The sequence below is a fragment of the Cariama cristata genome, unplaced genomic scaffold (assembly GCF_000690535.1).
Source record: "Cariama cristata isolate BGI_N322 unplaced genomic scaffold, ASM69053v1 scaffold45283, whole genome shotgun sequence".
Taxonomy (NCBI): domain Eukaryota; kingdom Metazoa; phylum Chordata; class Aves; order Cariamiformes; family Cariamidae; genus Cariama; species Cariama cristata.
The window spans coordinates 772-19,435 of NW_009608636.1; the positions used below are offsets into that span (position 1 = coordinate 772).

Here is an 18,664-nt window from a genome sequence, read left to right on the forward strand (position 1 = left end):
CCCTCTCCTTCTACCCAGAAAGTGCTATTCCCGTTTCTACCACAGCCCTCTTGTGAAAGTGGGCACCAGTCACTTTGCTCCAATATCCTTGGAGCTCTAAACTTGGGGGGAAGGAGACAACAATTGGGACTGAAGCAAATAAATTCAGAGCAGAGGCTGATGAGAAAGGACAGTAGAACCTCAGTACTCAGTATTTCACATGATGGAAAGCTTGGGGAAGGAATTTAATTGAGTTTTCTCACTTGCAAAACCTGCATCAATGCTATGATGCCATTTTAAATGTAACCTCTTGTGGGCTTTGTCTTTAGATTTAAAAGCTCCTCGGAGCACAAGAAACATAACGCAAGAACCAACTCTGTAAAGAGTACTGACTGCAACCCATGCAGGGTTTAGTGTATCTCAGGAAAATACCAGTGTTAAAGATCTTTCGAAGTCTTATAAGGTTCATAAGCATAACCTCCCTTTCTAACATGATCCTGTATCTTCACAGGATACCTGGAATGAAGCTCTGAAGCTCTCCCCTGGCACGATGCAAGCTGAGCATTTGTTACATCCATAAATTTTACCCTTTTAGAGGCAGTTGGGAGACTCACCTCTCAATAAGTCTGAGAGTGGAGGACCACAATCCTCTGGAATTGTGTAGTCACCTTTCCCGATGTTTTCAAATAATTTATAGATATTATCCCCTTCAAAAGGGTATAGACCCGTTGTAATGTTGTATCTGTAAAGGCAGAAGGAGAAGCTCTATGAGAAAAAGCACACAGAACATGTGTTCAGTTCTTATGTGACTACGTAAACCAAAAGAAACCAAGAGGAAACTAAAAGATGAATATTTGACAGTATTTGGAATGCCTCTTTAAACTTAGCCTTCCTTTATCACAGCCTCTTCATTCACATGAGTCAAAACCACCAAGACATCTCCCTGACAGGCTGGGATGGAAGAAACTTAAAAATAAATACTAGAGACACTTGTGGTTTCTATTATTACAGTAGCTGTGCATCTCGGATGTTGAGAAATGGCTGGCAGAGTTACTCACTGAGAGTACAGATTAGCTTCTTCAGAATTACAAGTACTTTGGGGAACATAAACCCATCCAAAGAAGGGACCAACACACATACACTCTCCCTGCTCCCTCCAACAACACGCAGAAGAGCAGCGAATGACAGCAGCTAGCACAAGACTGAGCTATTTGGGAGCTTGTAATTTCTTATTGCAATTCCTGGATGCTGCACAGGCACTTACAGTGTGACCCCTGCGGACCAGATGTCTACTTTAAAGCCTGAAAAGGTGTCAAGGCCATTGGCAATTTCTGGTGGCTGGAATGCTGGCGACCCTTGGCTCGTTCTGCACGTGTCATCCTCTGCAAAGGGATGCAATGCCTGCAGCAAAAGAGACTGATCAGTTTCAAACTTCCAAGGCAAACAAATTGTAACTGTTAGAAAAGTTTCACCTTTCTTCAAACAACAGGGGGAGCAAAAGGGGAAATCTCTGCTACTGAACATCTACTTAGATATCATGAGAACATGCCACTACAGCAACTACATGCCAACAGTGACAATTCTTGCACCTCTCCCACCTAGCCAAGACAGTCTTCATACAATAAGAAGGATAAGGTTATGTAGCTTATCGCCATTTCTCCATATTTTTGGGTTTGTCTAAGATCGATGTCTTCCTCTATAGTCTTCCTGGATGGACGCTTTGTGCTGTTATCAGCAAAAGTGTTTTGCCAATTGCAATAAACAGTCAGAGTCACTCTAGAGCACTCTGCAAGTTTAACAGAATAAAAACCTAAATGCACAATAAATCAACTGACACCACAAAGGTGATCCAAAACTAGAATGTCACACTTCCCACATTCTTGACTTTGCTGGACTTCTCACGTACCTCTGCGACGCCTAAATCAGATATTTTTAGTGTCCCGTTGGTTGTTAGCAGGAGGTTCCCTGGTTTTATATCCTTGTGGACAATCCCTTGGCTGTGCAAGTATTCTAAACCATCTATAAGCTGACAAAAATACCTGCAGAAAGAGTTAGAGGAAAAAAAAAGTCAAGCACTTCCATAGACCAAGACTATGTGAACTACTGATAATACATCAAGCAAAGAGTGCTGTTATTGGAAACAAGTTGGAAACAAGTTGGAAACACATTTACATTTGATGAGGAACTTGAGATTAAACTGTGGTGTTTAAGAAACAAAGTCAGAAGTTACCTGCCAGAGCTCTGCAGCAGCATGCTAACTACTTCAGACTCTGGGCTCCTCCACACCAAAGCCCTCTTGACAAGTCTGCGTATTCTGCAAGTGCCAAGCACAACACTGACACAGACCTGATAGTTGATTCTGACAACTCCTTTGGTCTAGGCTAAGTCAAGCTACCAAAAGATGCTCTTTCAGTGGCATAGCTTGCCCGATCAGGAGGTGGGGGAAAAAAAAGTTTCCTTTAGCCAGTAGAAAGGAGCGTTTTGCTTTACTTACGGTCAGAGACTATATGCAGGTCATTACTAGAATGTAACAAGCATTGCGCATTGATAGCCTGGCAACAATTGTGCATGCAAGTTTTTTTATCTCATAATATCCAAAAATAATACTTGACTTAATGTGCCTGTATTTCACTTGGGCTATCTGTAATCTCAGAGATCTTTTCTAAACAAAATGAAAATATGACCATAAAATTTTGTAGTAATCACAGATTTGCTGGTCTGCACTGATTTGATATACATGACAATCTTCTTGCATCTACTTCCAGAATTCTAAGGTTCCTTTACTTGCAGAGTGAAAGGGGCTTCAGCTTATCCTGTCTGCTAACTAAACAAACTAACAGATCATGCTGGATATTGCCAATCCTTAATCCCTCCAAAGACCTTTAATCTCTTTTCTGACACTGAACTGTATTGCTTCCCTCCATTTAGGCAGGGCAAGTCCTTACGGATTCCTCCACTGCACTCATCTTCGCTGAAGGGCAGAGTTGTAAGAAAGGGGCCAGGGAGGGTTGTCATGCATCCCACGAAATAAAACAAAAATAACAGAAAATTCAATAGAAAGATGGGTCTTGGTCCCAGAATCTAAGGGCTATCCCTGCCACCCACTTCATTAGTTTCTCATTTTTTCCATGGATTTAAAAGATGCAGTTATTACACAAAGCCAGTTTTACTTCAAAGTGCAGCCAGCAGTCTAAGCAACAGAGTAGAACAGGCTCTTGAACTCAAGAGAGCGCAGTGGCGAGAAGCTAATGCAGCCTAAGGAACAAAACTGTACTTACCCGTGAGCTTGAAACACTGGAAACCTCTTTTCTGGGACACTGTCCAGCATTTCCTGCATCCCACACACACAGTACTCCATCACCATATACGTGAAGGCAGAGTTAAGGAAGCTTCAAGGTTAAACACTTCAGTCAAAAGCTGCGTGAGGACTGCAGCCCCGTTCCAGTGCAACTGGAGAGATGCTGCACAGGCAGTCCTGTTAGCCGGCACACACGCACTGGACAGGTAGAGCCCGAGCTCTGCTGCACCTCCTGAGGTAGCAACCTCCCTCCAACTGCCTAACAGGAGGAGGCAAAGAACTCACCAGAAAATTCTTCTGCTTGATGACCAGCTGCAAGTCTGATCAGACCTGAAACAGCATGCAAACTTCACAGAAATTAAGTCGAAGATGTCACAAGAATGACAGAAATAGGATAATACTCTGAAGAGGCTACAGAAAGTTAGGAAACCCCTGGCAGAAGAGCTGCAGGCTGGAGCATATGCTCCCAATAGCCTGGCAGTTCTGCACTTGACATAAGTGAGCTCCCAAGCTCCCATCACCTTTCCCAAACCCTGTTAGTCTTCATGTCCTGTTTCAAAACGACACGGCTGTATGCACCATCTAACAGATGCTGCTTACCCCCATGCCCATGGTAGTATTTCGGCAGTAGGAGAAAGGATCCCTAGAGAGCTGGGAAGCTTTTTTGAAACTGCATGGATAAAAAAAGTTACCACTGAATGCCAAGAACCGGTGGCACGTTTCAGCATTTGCTCCCTTGCAGCATATTCTGTTCATCTCCTTAAGCTTTAATGTTGGAGTCAAAGAATGGAAACTACACAACTGCCTGAAGCAATAATTGCCTCCGTTTTGCTCCTCTCCCTGGGCTTTTAAAGGCAGACCATGCACCTAGAGGGGCTCGCAAGAACAGACCGAGACATCTGGTGGCTTTGCCAAGGGAGTGCACCTTCAAGATAAAGAGCAGAGAAAAGCACGACTGTCAGGCAGTGCATATTCTCCAGTAACACAAAGTATTTCTTTGGTCACTCTAATTATTCCCGACAGATGCCTTCTTAACCTAAGCCTAAAATAAGTTGCTTATGTCCCAGGATGCCGTCTTAACTCATGAAGGAGGAGAGGCTAAAGAGATGACCTGCCCTTTAAGTGAGATCTGTGCTAAAGATTATGTTGTCCTTTTGCAGTACATTCTATCCAGGAGCTCCAAACACCATGCAAACTCATTAAATTAGTGCTACGTTCCCCATAGGAGCTGCTCTTCAGAGGGATGCTAGAATACTGCAAGATTTTGACGGGCACAATGCCACCCAGTAAATCAGTAGAAGCAAGAGTAGCAGAAAGAGCTCCTAAAATTCATTCCTACCATTTCTTACTCTGGAAGAAATCTGTGAACTACTTATATCACAGTGATGTGGAAGACATCAACTCTCCCACCTTCAAGAGAATTACACTGACAGTAGATTACATAGACTAGCTCCTAGGAAGCAAAACCCAGCTTTTGTTCTCACCTAAAAAGGACAGCCTGATTTTGGTTTCATTAGCTGCCAGACTGTTTTTCACTCCTTTTGTAACTGATCCACCTCTGGTTGATCAGCCAGATTAGAGTACAAACTTTCAGGCTGGAGCAGATCTATTACAGGTGGCCCAAGAAGACGGAGGCTCTCAATTCTTCTAATCAATAGGGTTCTGCTCCCACACCCAACGGCACATACTGGTAACAGAATCTGTCAGAGAGGGTGCCAGCTGGGATGCTGCTTATTGAACTGGGTTTATTTTCTGCCTGGATTAGTTCTCCATTCATCACCAGCTCTGCATTCCCAGCCACAGCAGGTCATCAAAACAGCCCATTAAATACTAAACGCAGTTGATATTTTTAATCCAGTCATCACAGCTTTCCCTTTATCAAAGAAAATCATTGAAGGCTTTGACTAAGCAGGCAAGCTGTTAAAATACTATCATCCGAAGTATAAGCATGGCTGAAGCCTGCAGTTCACTTCCATCAGCAACAAAAAACTCAGGTGAGAACAGAATCCTTCCCTCTTCTACGTGTCCAGTTTCAAACACCACAACAGTCATTCTGGAAATGAGGACTTCTTTTAGTAGTAAGGGGGAAGTTGACACCCCTCCCCTATACCCACCCATCTTCCATCCTGCATTGCTTCCTGTAAGGCACTAATACAGGCGTTTGTGTGACTACACAGCGAAATGAGTAAGGGAACTGACCTACAGAGACGTCAGCCTAAAAGAGAAAGTTACTTTTCAGTTGATCCGTTCCCAAACCTGTTTATCATGCGGCTGCACAAGCGTTTGTACGGCCACAGCCTCGGACATGCTGCACAAGCACTAGCAGTGCCAATGAGAAGCTGGAGAAAGGTTAAGCAAGACCGTGATCATGGATGAATTCCTGCTCCCAGCCCCAGGGAAAACAACAAGTTTCTCCAGTTATTGCTGCTCAAGCACACAGTATAAGCACTTAAGGAAACAAACTTTCTAAGATCGTAGAAGCAGACGAAGATAAAAATACTGAAGTCAACCTATACTTGCAAGGGGAAAGTACCGAAAAAACCAATTTCTTCTTTTTCAAACACTGCTGTTCAGAAAGTAAAGCAAGGAAGATCCTTCCTGGCTGAGAGAGGTCACATTTCTGAATGGCCATTTTGGGCTGTCATCACCTGTTACCAACACACGAGGTCTCTCTCGGGCTCTTTTTCCCCGTGCTCCTCCTTTAGCAGCCCAGCTTCTTCTTAATTAAACGGTATCTTTCTATAGACAGTAATTGAATTGCAGTCCCTTCAGTCTGTTAAGGCTAGAAAACACAAGCAAAAGTTGTCATACTTTTATACTCATGATTTGGTGGCAGAGTATTTGATCTAATTAAAGCACACAATTAAATCACCCATTTTCTGAAGTACTGTAATTGGAAGACAGTATTTAGAAAACACTGTCAAAAATAAAAGCAACCATTTACAACATGTACTACAACAGATCAGCTCAATAAACTCACAAACTAGTTCAAATCAAGGCGCGCTCTAAGTGTGGCATTAGACCCATTAGAAACCCAGCTACTCACTTGTAAGTTAAGGCACGTAATTACATCGGTTGGTGTCTACGCGTACTTGGGGGACACAGCGCACTGAAATAATATGTTGAAGTCTGAAAGATGTACCAAGATCACAAGCCACAGCTTTGATTCAAGCACTGAACAGTTTAGCCTCAAAAAGCTGGGCTGCAGATCTCACAGGAACAATATGCTTTCAATCTCTCATGACTGTTACAAGCTTTAGGTCACTTAAAGCACTATCACAAGGGACTTTCACACAAACAACAAAACAGAGGAGGCTTGGTAAGGCTCGGGAGTTCATCTTATCTTGTTAAGGACAACCAGCAGCAAAGCATACCAACTGCCCACAGAAAAGGCAGCACTGCACCAGTACAGACTGTCCAAAGGGAAGGAGAGAGTTGCAGGCATCCAGATGCCAGCGGACAAGTAGATTTATTTTTTTTTCCTTCTTTTGAAGAAAAGAAAAAACCTAAACCACTGCCAAGGACTTGAAGGAAAAAGCATTACAAAAATTGATTTCACATAGCACAGACAATAAAAGGTCCATCTTCAGGGAAAAAAAGTACTAACATATAGAACAGCTAGGACAGGAGGTTTGAAGTGACAGATCCACAGCCCACTCTTCATCTCTGAGCTGCTGAAGGTCACACAACAAAACACAGTATTGGAGGGTCAGTTCTCCCCTACCCCAGCCCCTGCACCTGTAACCTGGGGACAATATTTCATTTCCTAACTGGGAAGCTGGGAAACTTAAAATGTACTTGTGCAGAAAGTATTCCAGACATGCAGTATGTTTAATACCAGTGAAAGCAACTTTAAGCTTAAGAAACATTCAAAAGGGCCTTAACAAAAGCAGAACTATAATGATTCAGCACTATAGCAGAGAACAATGGGAATTCAAACCTTATTAATAAACTGTGTGAAAAAGGATATATTTTCTGCTTCTCTTCATTGTATAATACATCTACCAACTGGATAACATTTTTGTGCCGTAGTCGTCGCAGGAGCTGAATTTCCCTGCAGGAAGAGAAAAGGAAAAAAGTTATGTTTTAAAAGCCTATTTCCTTACTATGGAATGAAATGAATGTTTTCTAAATCACATGGATTTTGAAGACACTTCAAACCGTATTAGACCCAGCTGCTTCACCTAAGACTACCTACGCGTGCTGTTTGATAGAAAGTCTTGTCTGTTCTCGAATTCAACAGTCCCAGGTTAGACCATGAAAATACTTACTGGACACTGACTAGGACTACAAACAAGTACCCTCTCAGTTAACAGGACACAGCCGGTCACTTCTCTCTGGGTAGGAATTTCATCCCATTGGGAAACAAGAGTAGGAGAACTATTCTCAAGGAGCAACTTACCTTTGGGCCGGACGTGAAATTGGTCATAACACCACCCTGTGCCAATGCTTTGGTGCCATTCAACACAGGCTGTGTTACTTCTGCTAATATAAAGTCTTATTCTGCACTCCAGTGTAAGCTTTATTCTGGTTTTACCCATAAAATCTGTGCGGTGCCCTCCTTTAGCTATTTGACTAGTCCAAACAGTCAAACAGCCCCCACTGACAGTCAAACAGCCCCATTCAACGCAGGTAGGAACAAGACGACAGCAAGCTTGGTCAGAAGAAGTGCATCATGTTGAGCCAACCCACAGAAAACAACTCCTGGTGAGATCCCTCCGGACCCTCAGACACCAGGCTGTGTGGAAAGAGAAAGTAACCTGAGGACACCCTCTGCAAACCCCCTGGCTCCGCAAGCATCACGGGCACTGGACTTGCAAGGGCCTGGTGCAGCAAGCCAAGCCTCCTCCTCCTCCTCCTCCTCCCGCCCATCCAAGAGGGGTTTACAGTGTCCCCTGCGGTCCCTTCTCAGCTCACACCCTTCTCTGTGGCCCTGGGCAAGCGTCTCATCATCCCAGTTAAAAGGAGAGCCGACTAGAGGAAAGGTCTAGTTGGAACTGAAACACTGCCCTGTCAGCTGTTCAGGCAAGTCAAAGCCTACCCTGATTTGCTCCACATGTCAAAGATGCAGCTTTATCAGCTTCCCTGCAATTAAAGCTTTTCAAACAACGCTGGACTGTTGGGAGCTTAGCTTACTATCGGTCTCCTCGGTTAAACCCCTAAAGATGCGCTACATTTCTGTTTACCAGAATATCTAGGACAGTCACTTCCAAGACAAACCTTTTATGTTTGCACTTCGTGCTTCTTTATACGTAAGTGTCATCTGTAGTTATAAAAGCAGAAATAAATGTGCTTGGGTTTCCAGTCTTCATACTTCAGGGTATGTTTTTAATCAGCTTCGTGACCAGGAACAACCCCCGCAAATGTCAGTGTAATGCAGCATCGTGCAGTTAGGTGTGCTCCCGCTGTCACAGCCAGGCAGTGCCCAGTGCCAAACGTGGCAGAGAAGTTAACAGACTACATAGCCCATTTCAGTGCAAATTCTGTTATTTAGCTGGGAAGTAACCTGAATATTAGTTACTCGTCAAAAAAAGAAATAAAAAGTTTCTCTACCTAACAAGCAATTCCTTCTGATAGTTGTCGTATTGTGAATGGGTATAAGTTATTTAAAGATAAATATAAACCCATCAGAAATTGGCTAATCTACTAAAGACATTAACAAATGAAACTAAATTGACTTTTTACTATACCACATGAAATTCACCTGAAGAGGGACTGCTCAGCAGAACATTTTCTACAGAACATATACACTACAAAAGAACCAGGAGAGGTTCCTCACCAGCAAGAGGAGACAAGCACATCACCAGCTGCACTGCATCTTGCATGATGCAGGCAGTCTGCAGCCACAAAAGGGAAGGTAGCCAGTGTGGCAGGGAGACTCCGACATTCCCTACCCGAGAAGCCCTGCACGGACCTCAGAGCCGAGGGATGGAAGAACTCCAGAGAGGTTCACAAGTGGGAGATGACCACGGCCTCCCAGCAGCCCCACCAGCCCCGGCAGAGCTGGCCTTGGCTGGGTCCCAGCAACCCCAAACTCTGTCTGAGCACCCCTCCAGCTCACCTCCTTGCTCCCGATGTGAGCCGTGCAGAGATCTCCCACCGCAACACAGCCCTGCTCCCCGCCGCACCGAGAGCCGCTCGGAAGTCGTGCACAGTGAACAGCTACCGGCTGCCCACCCCTGAGCACCATCAAACACAACCTACAACAAGCTGTTCAGCGTCAGGGTTGCAGGCCAAAGACCCCTGAGCTGGCCAGCCCATGAGTCCATTTGTGTGATCAGTTTAAGTCTCTTTACAGTAGAGTTAGTACAGAAATCATCCTGAAGGCACATCAAATTCCTCACAGGCAGCAGCCAGCTACTGAGGCAGTTTCATAGCGCCCTTTATTAAAGCTATAACTTCCAGGAGAACTCAGAAATGAAGCGACCAATGTAAGAAGTACAACATTAGTCTCAAGAATGAGTCAAACAGGAGTTCCAGCTAATAACTCCATTTCTTCCAAACTTTAGGACTAACTTAACTGAACAGTTCAGAGATCTGAATTGAATCCTCTGTTTGTGAAGAACAGATCATGTAAAACCAAGTGAGGAGACATCTTTGGGCTATGAAAATGGACCCTTGTATGTCATCTCATAGCAGCTCTTTCGATCTTTGTCTCTTGGGATTTTGTACTGTGGCCCAAGCCACATTTCAGTATCTTTTGCATTAAACTCAGCCTGCAAAATCCCACTGGATGCCAGCTGTGAAGAGAAACAGGAGGATCAGGACAGTCAGGTCAGAGTGGTTCTGTACTGTCTGGAAGTGCTGCTCTTCACTTTGTTCTTCTGCTGCTCGATTCTGGACTTGTGATAAACTGTACATAAACTCTTCCTTCCAGCTTCTTTCTCTTGCCATTTGGTAAGCTGCTTTAAGAAGCACGGTTACATTTCAACAGTTAAGACTCCCGAAAGCAGCATTACAAGGAATTCAGAGCACAGCTTCGGAAGCAAGAGCCTCTGCCCAAACACATGACACACCAAGCTCAGAAAGCCACTCACCCCTTGCCTGCACAATTAGCCAGCCTCTAATAACAAGCTGTGGCCAGTACAAAGGCTTGTTGACGCATCACATCTGATTAACAAACCAGTAACCGCTCCTTCAAAAGGCTCCTAAGATAAGCAGGTTTTTTTTAAAGATCTTTTAAGGATCTCTGACCAGTAGTATTCATTACTTCAGTACCAAAGTTTAGGCCAAGGACTTTTCCTTTATCATATATGGCTTTAAAAAAAATATATTATTATAGCTAAACAGAAACGTAGGATAACAAGGCAAAGCTCAGAAGAGTGTTTAGTTTAAATGGCAGACAGATTTGCAAAGTGATGCAGCCACTCTAATTATAGTAATGACCAAAAGGCTGAAGTGGATTAAATTAGCATAGAAACTGCAGCCAGCATTAGTGTAGGTCTGAGAAGTTCCTGCATAATGAAGGGAGACGGGCTGAGGGCTCAGACCAAGCCGGCAAGAGAGGGAGTGAACACACATACTTAAATAAGACTGCTTTGCTGTGAAGGCAAAGAAAGCTTCCAGTATTAGGAACACATTTCAAACCCTGATCCCAACAGCCCATTCCCTGTAATACGGCTTGAAAGCACAAATACTAATTTCTTCCACCTTTAACTGACTAATAAATATTTCATATTTCTGTAATGATTTTTTTCTTCCAGGAGGACTTCGTGAACCAATCTAAAATGCCAGTGAAGTGCACCCACCTCTGGTGCAGAGGCCAAGCAGCCCATTTCCCAGAGGAAAGATTACTCCTATTTTTAGCTACTCTCGCATTCTGGAACAAGTGAGGAACACAGACAGCCAGACCACAGTCACCTCCGAGTCCATTTCAACTTTCAAACTTCACCAAGTGAGCATAGGTATTCACCTCGTTAGAAGGTGCCTAAATTTACTTTTTTCAAAATTAACAACAAAAAACCCACCCCAGCCCACTGCTTTCTTTGCAATCTGCCTGCACAATAGCATTTCAGTTGACAGCACTGGGAAGGAGATTTGCATGCCTGTGGCTTGCTGCCTTTCCTCTCGACCAAGGCAAGGTGCCTTCCTGCCTTTCCCGCACTCGCCTAGTGAATCTGCTCAGATTTTCAGGATACCTTTCCAGCTGTAGCAACTTTGCCTCCTTTCCTCACTACCTCTAAAATTTCACATGAAATTTAAATCACAACAGTTGTTTTTGAGATCAGACCCCTCCCTGAGACAGAGGGAAAGGGAGAACCCCAGCAGGGGGGCTAGGATGGGCTTTCTGCAATGCGGTAGTCGCTTCCATAGCCATCCTACTTAACACCACTATTATGTGGCCAGAATAGACTTCATTATGGAATTCTGCTCCTAGTCTTCCAGACTGAAAAGCCCTCAACTGTGCGACAAGACAGACTGCCAGAGTATGGGGCCTGCTTCAACGTATAGCCATCTTGGAGGAAGAAGAGAAGAGAAAAGGTCTTCTAACACGAAGGTTTCTACGTGGTTCTGTCAGTCCCATTAAGCTCATCCTGACAGATTAAGACTTATCCCTAGCAAGGTACCTGCCTTTGGCAAACAACAGCGGGGTGGTGGTGTTGCTCACAACTGTATATGGCAAAGCTGCCTACTTATACCACGTGCGACACGATTTGAAAGATATCAAGGACGGCCTGGAAAGACGACATTCTTTCCCAGACCATTCTAGTAAGAGCGCATCTTCACCACAAGATTTAGCATTCTTTCTACAGTTTGTTTCAAGCCTCAGTTTCATCAAAGCCATTCTTGCTTAAATGAAAATGGGCAATACATCCAAATGATTCATTTCCTTCCTTTGGTTCACAAGGTTCCTCCATAGATCTAAGCTTTTGGGATTTTATTGGAGACAAGTGAACGATGAATCTTTTCCATGTTACCTACCAGGTCAGATCATGTGCCAGAAATGAGGGTTTCCAGCAGGTCTGCAGCGACAGTCTTCAGCCTGGGAGCAGCTCACCCTCCCCTTTGCTCTTCAGCACACGACTGCAGCCCATCTCAAGCTCTCTACACGCAGCCCGTGGTGCTGAGGGACCAGGCACACCACCGCAGCGCGGGGGCCACAGCGAAGGGCTAGGAGATGTGCAGAGAACAGCTCCATATGCCAGTTCTGGCACGTACCGTAAAGCCACTAATACCATTCTTGCTAACTGCTACAAAGGACTCAAGAATCATTCATTTGGTCCTTACATAACCGAACAACTATGTTATGTATTTATTTAGATCGATTTTGTAACCCTGTATAGCCAAAGCAAGTTTTAATTGCACATTAGTATCCCTGATATGCCACCAAGCAGATTAACTTATTTAAAGTCTAGTTTGTGAATGGCTTTTTCCTGTTTATTTCACCTAAAAAAAGTACCCCTCCACTTGCAAGGATGCAACCTGTCATTTTCATCCACAGGAGAGGCTGCACCACTTTGCTTTCACGAGCACGAGTGGTATTTCTGATATGAGACTGAGCAGAGCACTTCTCTATTTTGTCCTTCAAAGTAAGCTTACCACATCTGAATGTACATCTCACGTGGGGAGGGGCTGACATCACTACGTGTTGATGAATCCAGTGTTGATCTACACCTTTCAAGTTTCAGTATCCAAACAGTTCTTGTCCAGCCATTACCCAAAATCATACTGTGAGCATTACAGCATCTCCACCATGTTCCCACTGCCTCTCCCTCCCCTAAGGAACAACACGTCAAGATGCAGAAACATCCGCTGTAGTCACCACGCTCCTTTCTTTACGTGCAGTCGGAAGCCCCCGGGAGGTTGGATGCTGCAGACACAGACCAGAGCATTCCCTCTGCCACCAAACACAGCGGTCCAGAACTCCACTTGTGAGCCCGAGGGGCTGCTACGGGAGGTGAAGATCGCAGTGTTTTCCTCTCTTTATGAGTTCCAGGCCTCCACCCACACACACTCCTAGCAGGGGCGCCTGACATGACAAGCCCTGTACCACAGCACAGCTAGATGCGCTCTTCTACTGATCACAGTTTCTAACGTTTCACCACTGAACCCAAGCAATGTCCAGTTTAGCAAAGAAAGGAACAGAGCCACCCAGTTACGTACGGCAGACCTTCTCAGTTAGGAGGGACAGGAAATCAGATGAGTCAGCTTTCGCCCATCTCCGTCTGAAGCACACGCCTCTGTGGCTTGCAACAAGTCCTTCCTTCAGCAGAACTGTCCACCTTTTGAGGTGCAAGACTCTCGATTTGCAAACCCAGGGAGCAAACTGTCAGAGTCCAGGCCTACTACACATTTTAAACCTCCGAGGAATTCTAATAAGCATCTATTCAAATCTAAGTAATCACTGACAATGGTAAGTACTGTACAAGACACTTGGGATACGCAGAGAAAGTCCCAAACACTTAATTAAAATGTGAGGCTATTAGCACACAGTTTAATAAAACTTGTGCTGCTAGAGACAAGTAGTCCTCCAAATTTTCTTTCATCTTTTTGGCAATCCTACTCAACTCTTTTTTTATTATTAACTGGAAGCAGCAATGAGCCATAGTACTGTCTGGTCGACTAAGCCACCCCAACCTCTCTCTAAAGTAACTGAAGAGAAACAAAGAATCCCTAGATTGATTTAGGGAAATGTGCGTCTTAGGAGTTTAAACCCTCAACATCCTCACTAGGACTCACGTATCTCTTAAGGGCTCATTTTTCAGGGTGGAACTGGAGTATTTCAGGGTAGAGAAGAATCATTCAATTTTATGTAAGTCTCAAACATATTTCAGTCATAATTTGTAAGTCCCCAGAACTCTGTTACCGCACCGAGAGACAGGGCTGGGGCAACCAGCCAGCACATGCAGGACAGGGCCGCAATCTCGAACATTAGTGAGGAGTAACACAAAGATGGCATTAATAGCCAGAGCTCCCCGAGTTGTAACTCCAGCCCCAGGTAGCCAGGGTCCCCAACACCTGGCACAGACCTGTGAGATCCTCTGCAGCTCATCGTTATTGTGCCCTCCCTTGTTGTCATTACTCCCCAGATATTACTTGCTCATGTAACTACCCAAAGGCCAACAGTCTAGGAACTGTTTTCTAGGGAATTTCTTTGATGACACACTATGAATGCAAGTTTCATCTTCAGCACAGCAGCGGCAATACTGAGGCAATCTGTGATAATGGCAGAGGCACAAGCCCATTGTAATCATTTAATTCCATCTCTGTCAAACAAACCAAGTCACATACGTAGCATTCTCCTGTACAGTAAGAAATGCTGGAGATCGCTTTAGCAGGAACTGGCCCTGTCTTTGCAGTTAAGACAAAACTGTACAACAAGGTATTTTGAGACTGAGATAGCAAAGGGTCACTTCCAGGAGATAAGAGCTTTTAAACCAAACCTGAACACATGCCCTAATTGCTCAGACCTTCTGCCAGTGCACTTTTAACGCGTTTGCGGCACTACATGAAGAAATTAACCCCCAGAGAGCAGACTAATAGTTAAGATGTTCTGCAGTGATTCTACAGCAGAGAAAACAACTTTTTGGGGACTCAGAAGTCTCTCGCTGCTGACCATTTCATTTACCATGAATGCGAATGCTTTGAAAGAGCCTTCTGCTCGCAGATACCACTGGAGGCATGGGCAGGGAGAGGGAGCACCAAGCAGTGGTCTAGTTCTGGTGGCAGATGAAGAGATTTTTAATCTCAAAGGGCACCAACTGAAGTCGGGATGTTTACAAAGATTAGACAGCTAATCACAATCATCTCTCACATCTACTGAGCTGCAGGACATCCTTGTACAGATAAGGACACAAGCGGGACTGGAAGCAGGCCTCACTAACACAGGAATTACACATTTACCTAGTACTGCACTTATTAGTAGCTTTCAAGAAAGCAAAACCTAATGGTGCGATTCAGTCCACAATCTGATTTTCTGCTTTTCTATTACATGTGAGTAGTTTTCTGGGTATAAACCACACAGCAAAGCTGCTCAAACGCAGTTGTAGAAAGTGAAATTTTAACGGAGGTTGGCCAAGCAATCTGATGTTAAAAAAATAATGTTAGCAGAGTACTTTCCAGAGCTACTTGGAAATACAGCAATGGTTTGCTCCCCCCCATCCATATCAACCGGTCAAACCATATGGGTTTGATGATGTATCTCACCACAACAGGTTCATTCAGAGCGGAGACAGCCTTCACTGCCTGCTGCAGTAGCGCCGAAGGGTTTGATAAGGTCAGAGTGCCACAGTACTAGGGTACCACAAAAATATGACATTTTGCCTTAAAAATTCACCACTGAAGAAGCAGCTAAAGCAAATGAATAGGTGGACAAAGAGAAAAGGACAAGGTGACAAAAATAGGAACTTGAACTAAAGTAAACCCTCATTACAAGACAACATCCAAAATCTGCCTCGGTGTTTTGAAGCAGGTGCAGCTGAGCCAGAAAAACAGAGTGGTGCTTGGCTAGTCTGCTTTAATAACTAACCTTAATGAAACCAAACAAGGCATTCACAGACAGGCTCCGTGCATGAATAAAACTTCTACAGAGTTCACTCCAGGACACAGGACCATTACCATGGTTCTGATGTCAGGAAACTCTCCTGGTATCTGGCAAGTCCCTTTTAACTTTAAATTTTTCTCCCCTGTAGTGAAAAGTTTCACGAAGGAGGAAACAATCTCCCCCTTCTTCAGTAGAAGCTCTTGATGCAACTGAAGGAGGCGGCAAGGGTGGAAAGGGGCACTCATGCCTTTACCAGAAAAACAAGAAACATTTTATTACACATTAACCAACAGTTTACTCTGATTCTGAACTTGAGCCAGCAAAGGAGAGAAAGGGAGGTCCTGGCAGTAGGATTTGCAACTATTCTGTAGCTAAGTCTGTCACTGAAGGTTAGAAGGCAAACTTAAACAGCTCACTGACAGAAGGCCCGGTACAGGATGTGAAATATCTCGCAAGTGAGCTCGGAAACTCAAACCAAACTGAGAAACAGAAACAAGACTCTGCTAGGTCAGGGCTCTACACTCAGCACGCCGCAGCTAAAGACGCAATACAAGAGTCTTCCAAACATCTCACAAGTTTTCCCTCCCACTACGAGATAAACCCTTGCAAATAGTTTGTTTTGGCTGCAGAAGGCTCCCCTCCACAGCAGATAAACAACTATCTGGCAGGGCTGCGACAAACAGCTTGCTGCAGAAAACACAGCTGGCTGCGAGATCCTGCAAGCAGAGCACAGCCCCAAGAAAAGGGAAAGTTTCATACACCCAGCCCCACGGATGAAGCATAACATCAGGCTTCTCCCACAGTTAATTTTAATTAGTTACTTGTGCCCTGACTAATCAGTACGTAACTGGCACTTTGAAAACTTCCAAGCACAGATCTTGAGTCACTGAAACAAAAGAGGTTGACAACCCTTGTCCCCATTTTATAGCTGCAGAAATCAACTGAAACGAGCCTTGAATTACTTCCCAAACTCTTTAGTCAGAAATGAAACTGATGAAAAAATCCAAGACTTCCTATGCCCATTGGGTGCACAATGCACTGGATCACATTCCAGGCACCTACGACACGGGTGGGAGCAGTAATTGCCATCCCAAAGAGCTCAAGAGCCACTCCTAGATGGGTACACAAATAAAGCAAAAAGCAACAACACAAAGTGCATTTCTGCACTCTCAGCTACACTACCTCTTACCTTTCCTAGCCGACAACATCACATTTTACCTCTTCAAGGTGAAATCTTAAAGAGGAATTTCTTTAAGAAAAACTCTTTTATACTTTAAGCAATAGTATCCAAAAAAAGTGGCATGTGTTACAGGCTGTCTGTTCAGCCAGACAGACCTGCCTCCCTGGCCCTCGAGAACCAGCTCCCTTCCCTGTTCCCAACCCCAACTGCTGGCTCCAGTTCAATGGTAAAGACATTCCTGAATACCTATGGTTTAGGAAGCATTTCCACAGCAGAAAGCCATGTTGTTAGCTAAAATGATACAGAACTTCAGCTGGAAAATAATGACAAAAGTTTAACCCCTCAGTTCCCAGCTACTGGAAATATTGACTCACTTTTTCACATTTGCCTCCCCATTGGGAATTCTGCGCAGCTTCTTCTTCTTCAGTATTTTCACAGCTCTCCTACAGAGGGTTTCAGAGTCCAGCATCTCCTTGACTTTGCCGTAAGACCCTTCTCCAAGTAAGTCTCCCATCAGGTATTTGCCAATGAGCTTGGCTCTTTTCCGCCGTGGCTGGTAGATGACCTCCGTAGAGTCAATGCGATGGATAAAAGTGTCCATCCCCACAGACATCAGCTCGCTCTCTGCAAACATACCCAGCTGCTGTGGCTCTTGCATATCCATCCTGGATTAAGTTCCTTAACCTGTTTTCCTTAAGCGCTCAGGGTTTTAATCCTGCTTGTTAGTTTCCAACACTCCCTTTTACTCCTTCTTGAAAAAAAATATCCAGAAGATTGTACAAACATGAATAAAAAAAAAAAAGCAAAACCAAAAAAAACCTATGAGCTGCTTCCAGCTCAACTGGATGCTAAAAGATCCAGGCCTGGCTCCAGTAACACAATGTCTTTTAAAAAGAATATATATCTTTGACCAGATACACTCAGTTTGGGACTTGCTTTGCTTCCAACCTGGTCCCACTGTTAGGGTTCTTTCAAGTCAACTTGGCCTTTAACTTGGCCCAGTTTGATTCTTAAGTGCTAGGTCATCCTCTGGGACTTTAGGCCACCACATAAAACCAGACAATTGCCGAGTCTCTTTCATGACTTTCCATTCCTAGTAGATCATAGTCACCAACTCCAACCTGGATGGCAGGGGAAGCGTTTCTGCCCTGCTGTCCTCACTGTCCAGCTATGAGCACAGATAGGTTTTTTTCAGCCGTTTGGAAGCTGGAACCAAGTTTCTTTGAAGGAGTTTTCAGAAACAATTCTAATGTCTTCGCTTTTCACGCCTACAAAAGTTTGAGGCCTTCGGTGCCTATCAAGATCTCCCAGGGGCATCCTTCAACCACTGGGGTTCCGCCTGGCACATGATGTGTCACCACCACTGGTCCAGGTGTCAACCGGTGTCAGACAACGCAAAACCTACTACAGCTTTACCGACCCACCTTAAAACGGGAACAACCAGGAGGAAGTAATTTTCTCTGCCCAGTACCCAAAACACCCCATTCCCTTTCCAACAAGGGAAGGTCAATGAGCAGATGCCAACCTCACCCGGGCTCTCCCCCCCTCCTTCACGGCCCTTCCACAGGTGTCAGTCAGGGTGGGGAGGAAAACGGGCGACACCGCAGCCGCCCCTGGGGAAAGCAGGGAAGGAGTGAAAAGGGGATAAAACACTTTAAGTGTAACCAAATCAGCGATGGAGCCAGGAGGGAAGGGACCCCCCCAAGGAGGAGGTGACCTCCAG

At 44.6% G+C, this 18,664-nt stretch overlaps 1 protein-coding gene across 1 annotated transcript; it reads right to left on the bottom strand.

Moving 5' to 3' along the window:
* Positions 1-593: 593 nt before the first annotated feature.
* Positions 594-17,928, bottom strand: STK11 (serine/threonine kinase 11; the record flags this gene model as incomplete). The annotated part of the gene is made up of 6 exons (XM_009697205.1): positions 17,316-17,928; positions 7,248-7,331; positions 3,258-3,347; positions 1,886-2,018; positions 1,244-1,380; positions 594-721 (listed from the first exon to the last, which is right to left on the bottom strand). Coding segments are annotated over exons 1-6 (862 nt in total), but the record flags the coding sequence as incomplete, so codon positions are not given.
* Between the last annotated feature and the right edge of the window lie 736 nt (positions 17,929-18,664).